Source organism: Pyrus communis, chromosome 5, assembly GCF_963583255.1.
Source record: "Pyrus communis chromosome 5, drPyrComm1.1, whole genome shotgun sequence".
Classification (NCBI taxonomy): Eukaryota; Viridiplantae; Streptophyta; class Magnoliopsida; order Rosales; family Rosaceae; genus Pyrus; species Pyrus communis.
This window is the reverse complement of record NC_084807.1, coordinates 23,092,627-23,100,031: the sequence shown is the minus strand read 5'-3', so window position 1 is coordinate 23,100,031 and position 7,405 is coordinate 23,092,627. Positions and strand designations below refer to the sequence as shown.

At 35.6% G+C, this 7,405-nt stretch overlaps 1 protein-coding gene across 1 annotated transcript; it reads left to right on the top strand.

The window, feature by feature from the left end:
- The first annotated feature begins 1,366 nt into the window (after positions 1-1,366).
- LOC137735416 (glucan endo-1,3-beta-glucosidase-like) lies at positions 1,367-3,947 on the top strand. Its single transcript, XM_068474838.1, has 2 exons — positions 1,367-2,430; positions 3,545-3,947. Exons 1-2 carry the CDS (start codon positions 1,411-1,413, stop codon positions 3,716-3,718), a joined length of 1,194 nt encoding a protein of 397 aa, XP_068330939.1. The 5' UTR covers positions 1,367-1,410; the 3' UTR covers positions 3,719-3,947.
- Positions 3,948-7,405: the final 3,458 nt, after the last annotated feature.

The window sequence follows — 7,405 nt, the reverse complement described above, 5'->3', positions numbered from 1 at the left end:
TCATTCCAGAGTGGTACCTAAAGTCAAAATTTTAGAACAGTTTCATACATCATTTAAGGTTGCTGTTAAGTCAGCCATTAACTGGTGACGTGACGCACACATAGACAATGATAATATATATATAAAATATTCTTCTCCCCGTCTTTGATCTCCACCATTAGTATCCCCTTTACCAGGACTCAAGGTCGAGTCCCTCCAGTTCGAGGAAGAAATTCACCGACTCATGACCGTGCTGCCGGAGAACGCTACCCTTAAAGACTGCCCAAGCAAGGACCATATTCCCACATTTCGCATACATGTCAATTAGAGCTGTACCAAGAACTGGGTTAGTGAAAAATTCATCTTTATCCATCAAATTGCTAGCCCAGTCCCTTAATTTGAGCGCTCATAATCTTGCACAAGTAGAAAGTACGCCGACCATGGCATAGCAATTGGGTTTCAAATTCTCCTCCTGCATTTGAAAGAAGAGGTCTATGGCTTCTTTAGGAAGCCCTTTTGATGCATATCCCTGAATCATGCTGCTCCAAGAAACTATATCCTTCTCGGGCATCACATCAAAGACGCGATGAGTTTTCTCCGTATTTCCGCACTTGGTATACATATCAACTGAAGAGGTAGCAACAAACACATTCATCCCCATACCAATCTCCGTTATGTATCCATCAATCCATTCCCCACTACCTATATCCCCTAACGCTCTTCCAACGCCCCTTAACATAAGACCGGGCCGTCCTCTTATTTTATTATGACTCAAAGATGTTTTCAGTCCTACAACGACGGCTCGTTTTGTCCCTAGCCAAGTGCCAAAGATGAGTTGGCATGCATCATTTCAATTTCTCATCTGCTAGAGATGCTTCTCTCTGCACTGAACTTCATTCTACCTTAAGCCTTTTAAAATGTTATGAGCCCCCGAACAATTTTGTAAACAAATTACAGGTAGCCTAGCTGTATTAGGGTTCAGGGTAATCAAGCAACAAAGTCAAGCAAAATTATCATAAGACAAGTTTATGACGTCTTTACGTGATACTAACAGATGAGAGCTAAAAAACTTAAATATACATTCATTTTAACTATCTGATAAATTATTTGTATGTGATACAAGACCAAATAGATAATTCGTTTTAGGGTAGTTATTTTTAGGTTTTGATGTGTAATAAAAAGATCAAATTCCTCCTAATAACTAGCATACATCAAGAAAATCCAACAGAATTTAGCAGTAAATAGAAATCACAAATAAAATTGATATTTGACCAACTACATGTCACGATCACTTATCTTCTTAATTCCTCCTCCATTTATTTCCTCTTTCCCCACTATAAATACTTTGACCACCAACTCCCCAATCCTCCAAAGGAAAAGGAGAGGATCCACCATCTCCCAAAACACCACCACAAAAAGGGAAAAAAAACCATGGCTACCACCAAGTTCCTCCTCTCCCTTCTCCTCCTCGTCCAGCTCGCCGCCACAGCCTACTCCATCGGTGTAAACTACGGTACTCTCGGCGACAACCTCCCGCCACCAGCCAAAGTCGCCGACTTCATCAAAACCCAAACCAACATCGACGCTGTCAAAATCTTTGACACCAACCCTGACATCATCAAGGCCTTCGCCAACACCAACATCTCCTTGACGATTACCATCCCTAACGGAGACATCCCGAAACTCATAAAGCTGCGCACCGCTCGCCGTTGGGTCGTTGATCATGTCAAGCCGTTTTACCCGGCAAGCAAAATCAAATACATTGCCATGGGCAACGAGGTGCTTCACTGGGGGGACGATGCTCTCAAGTCGAATCTCGTCCCTGCCATGAAGACCTTACACAACGCTTTGGTCCGCGAGGGGATCAAAGACGTCAAGGTCTCGACCCCTCACTCGCTCGGAATCATGTTGTCTTCCGACCCGCCCAGCATGGGCCGGTTTAGACCGGAGGTGATTCCAATCCTGACCCAAATGCTCCGATTCTGTCGCCAGACCAAGTCGCCTTTCATGGTTAACCCGTACCCATATTTCGGGTGGTCACCCGAAAAGGAGAGCTACGCTCTCTTTAGACCCAACAATGGTGCGCACGATAAATTCACTGGCAAGTTTTACACTAACATGTTCGATGGGTTGATGGACGCGGTTTACTCAGCTGCCAAGGCAATTGGGTTTGGTGATGTGAACTTGATCGCGGCCGAGACCGGTTGGCCTTCGGCTTGCGAGTTCCCAGTCTGCTCGGTTCAGAACGCTGTGGACTACAATGGTCACTTGATCAAGCATATTGAGTCAGGGAGGGGTACGCCCTTGATGCCAAACCGGAAGTTCGAAACTTACATCTTTGCTCTGTTTAATGAAAACCAGAAACCTGGTCCAGCCGCGGAGAAGAACTTTGGGCTGTTCAAACCAGACATGACTCCGGTTTACAATGCTGGGGTTGTGCGCAATCAACAGGTTGGTTCTTGATTAAATATTTAATTTTTAATTTATACCTTTTTTGATCCGTCACCTGTACCTTAGATTAAGCAAATTTTCTAGATTCGGTGTTTTGTTTAGGGAATTATTATTAGCACTTTAAAAATTTTATTTGGCACTTCTAATAATTGTATTTTTCTTTCTAATTATAAAATGTTTGGAGTGCTAATAATAATTTCCTTTGTTTATTGTTTTAAATTAAATAATGTTGCATGGGACATTTCTACATCCGACTAAAAAATGTGGAAAATAATATAATTAACAAAAAAATAAATGTCTAAAGTGAACCGATGACATCGGTTTTTGGTTTTGATTTTTATTTTTTAGGAAAATAGAATTGTTATTAACACTCCAATTTCTAATTTAATATAAATAATTAGAGGAATATTACGGGGACTCTCTTAATTGTGAGACTTTTTAACACCTCATAGTTTAGAGTAATGTTAGAGAGACTTAATTTGTAGACTAAATTAGTAAACCAAATGAGGTATCACCAATAGAAAATGAGCACGTTTAGCAACGATTAAGTAATAATCCAATCACCAACTTCCATGTCATTTAGTTTATAAAATTTAGTCTCCCTAGCATTACTCCATAGTTTAACTTCTTGTTAACATTATAAAATATCGTGCAAAAAACATGAGATGGTAAAGAGTAAATGTAGAGTCTCATTTTTGAGAAATTCTCCTTAACATTTCTCAAATAATTATGTTTCATGATGAGTCAAAATAAGAAACAAATAAAACGCATCGGTACTAAACATTATTTGTTGAACAATATTTGTGGATATCCAAGTAATCACACAAAAATGTTAGAAAGTGAATTGGCATTTGATGCAAGCGTATAATTTTAGTAGTCACTTCATGTTCTTTGTTAGGGTAAAAATTAACCAAATAGAATTCTCATCGTATCAATTTAAGATGTATTTTAATCGATATTTCAATTTACACTCAATTACAAAAAAGAATTTCGAACTTTTGAGTGCAATATGACAAATATATTGTCTTAACACACTGACCTAACTCGCATATTGTATTATTGTTATTGCTAGAATGATATTGTCTTATGTATACTAAATTGTTGTATGATTTAGGGTGGTGCAACTCCTGGACCAACAATGCAAATTCCAACACGACCTTCTACACCAGCTGGACCAACTACACCAGCTGCACCTAAACGCGGGAAAAAGGGAAAGCCTGCTGGACCAGCAAAATCAACAACACCAGCAACGCCGGCAACACCCGCAGCGGGAGGTAAAAAGCCGTAAATACAACGCTTGAGCTTGAGGAGATGATTTGAGGAACGGAAGAAATGGTGTTGACCATAATTTTTTTTTTTCAAATTTTTTAATTTTTAATTTTTGGGAATGTTGGTGACTATGATGCCTTTGGAAATTAATTAGTATATGATTTAATTTTTAGTTAATTATACTTTACCATCTTGATTTTGAGTCACATTACAAATTTATACCTCATCTTCTTAACATTACAATATCATATATCAACTTAAGGATTCGTTGCAATATCTATTCCATCATTAATCAATGCTTTGAATTGACTGTTAACTGCTGATGTGACATACGCAAAGCCTACTCCCTCGACTAGTTGGATTGAAAAATTAATTAAATATTAATAAAATAACATACAACTTAATTTAAAAACAGCGTAATTAAATATTGATAAAATAATATACAACTTAATTTAAAAACAGCGGGCTCCCACCCCTACCAACCAAATTAGTCACTGACACTGCTTCTATTTTTACTGGTGTGATATGGGGAGAAGAGAAGCGGGGAGAGAGAGAGAGAGAAGAGGGAAAGAGTTTATTTTTAATTAATTTTATTTTTGTTCAGATGAAATAATCTTAATTTATTAATACTTAATTAATTTCTCAATCAAATAGAGCGAGAGGGGGGCCTTCATGTCCTACATCATTATTTAACAATCAAATTGATAGAAATTTAGCGAAGATCGATATTACAACGAATTTGTAAATTGATGTATGATATTGTAATGTTTATAGATAAATTATTAATTTGTTATGCGACTCTAAGTTAAGATGATAAAACATAATTTACTCTTTAATTTTATATTACAAAACAATTTGAGAGGCTCCATTAATTTGAGATCTTTCTTATTGTAATTGTCGGAAACAAAATTTTTGGACCAAAAAAAAGAGTGAAAAAATCGGAAATTATTTGAATTTGTTTCAAATTTCAAACCCTAACGTAGTCAAATTGGCTAAATAGAATGTTTCATCTCTACACTCAAGTTTTGGTCTTTCTTTCCGTACTTATGATTGGAAAAGAATGAACATAAAGCAATCAAGAATTACTTCTTACAAATCTGCCTAAAAAAAGTAACAACTTAAACTTAAAAGCAACATCGCTAAAAGAAAAGGAAAAAAAAAAAAAAAAATCTTAAAAGCAACACTACACATTTTGGGCTGTGCCAACAGTTCTCAAATTGCTTTCTTGAGAATTAAGCAGGTCTTGCCCGCCCAAGACTATTGGTACAAGAGTTATCTTTGGGCTTTGACAACATTTAGACCAAAGGACACTAAAAAAAATATCACTTACTTGTGAATGATATGAAGCAGGATGTCCGAAAAAGATCTCAAGTTTGAATCATCATACGATAAATGAAGTAAATGGTGCGTGAAAGCATAATATATTGCTTACAAACCAAGGGCCCCGTGATAACAACATCCAACCTGCAGCCTACAGTTCTGTCTCTGTATAATGTATTTATATGGATCATACAAATTCATTCACTAATTTCCCTTGAATGAATCATTGCTTTCAAGCTTCTTCTCCATGTTGTCAACGTCGAAGAGTGCCATCGAAGGATGGAAATCTAATCCTAAACTGGATTAACAGTTGCAGACTCATTTTCATGCTGTATTGTACTTGGCATCATCAGGAATAGTTTCTATGTAAGTGGCCAGTTGTTTTCTGGATTGATTGTTATTATTATATGTTGGTTTCTTGTGTTTTAAGCAAGTATAGACATAAAATGCTTCTTTGGTAAGTCGATCTCAATTAATCTGAGATGACTTTGTTAGGATTGTAAACTGCATGCCTCTCATCATTTATCTTCCACATGATATATATTCATAGTTGGTACTCTTGCAATCAATTTAACAACTCAATGAATAAAACAAAATTATGAGGATATCCAGTACACAATCTTATGTATATAGCATGTAATGTTTCTTTACTCAAAAAAAAAAAAAAAAATGTAATGTTTCTTCACATACATTAATTTGGAAAAAGAGAATATAAATACTGCATATATCAAATCGTTAGGTTTCGATCTATGCAAAGTAATTTGATCACGGTAGGAAGTATCATGTACTTATGTGCATATTTGGACGTAGTATTTCTATTTTTGTTATATTCCTTGTACATTTTTTTTTCCGGTTATAATGTTCCTTTATATGTCACTCCGAGAAACGACAAGAGTTGAGTTTTTCTCATGTTGTGAGTAAGTGCTCTATCATTGAACTTATATTAGTAGAGTGACAAATAAGGCGAATCGTGTATATCTACACTTCGGTTACATGCATTGAAGAATCATCTTCAATCCGTGAAATCTCAATATTCACTTACCAAATCATATCACTATCATCCCATTCCATAGTTTAGCCTTAAGAAGAAGTGAAAAAGAAAAACCAGAGTGGAAATCACTACCTCGACGTTCATTCTTATAGATATCTCTTTATCTTTTCCTCTGTTTGAAAAAGGTGGATGCACCATTGACAGATGGACTCCCATTTAACTTCTGAGTTTCATTTTAATAAATATTTTATACACGTGTTGTACTCTTTGTAGTGCTTCAAAATGACAAAGCTATCAAAATAAATTTTGCTAGGCCCTTATTGCCTGTCGGAATATCTTGTAAGAGTTGATTGTTTTAGTTGGTCCTCTCACAAGCTCTAGTCTAGCATATCTTTCCCATGAATTGATTGAAGGCAACGGTGACTTTGGAAGGAAACCACTTTAATATAATGGGAAGACTTTTGGGTTGTCATCGTATGAATCACATATGAGGCAACCATACCTTATCTCTCTACTACATAATGTTAAATATTCTTCATTGAATATAAATCTTTCCTCTCATACTAACAGAAGTTTTTAAGCAAATTGTCGTATTTGTTAACTCATATGTATAGAAATTATATGTACGGCGATCGTCTTTTTTTGTTAAAGAATGAATTTTTGTATCGATAACACACTGATATATTCACTATTGACGTCTTATCAACACAACATCAATAATTTGTTCTTAATTAAAAAACCGAACATCCTATTAAAAAAGAAATGTTAATTCATGTATGTGAATCTCATATTGCATTGCAGTTGAAATTAGGGATTGACGATAAATGAATTTGAGCAAATGGGTGCAATTATGATTGGAGGGGTCTTTAAAATGTGGTCCTATTCTTCTCACTTGTCAAACATAGGAAGGTAAATCATCATTTACAAACCCAAAATCTTCTATTTAGTTGCACATGTTATGTTTCTGAATTGTAGTAAAATGAGAAAAAGAATAACTGCCTTTTGGTTCATCAGAGAGAAGTCAGCTGAATCTTAAGTAGATCAGTTTGGTGTCTTGCCAAAATCCATGCCATCTATTTTGGTGAGCCAAACCCTATATAATTCAAGGACCAACCTGACCTATAACCTATTCCAACTTTACATGAACATAACACTGTAAAGAATGTGTACATAAATTATACATCTTACGTTTACATAATACATGTACAATGTCTTGTGGCATCATCAAACATATATAGAAAGCAATGGATAAGTTTTCTTCGGAGAAAATGTGTCGTATATATCACCAATTTTTATATCTTAATGTTCATTTCTCTCATCATGTACATTATTAGAGAAAAATGTCCTAATTACCATATGACAATTTTATGTAATTTAGTAATGTGAAAAATATAC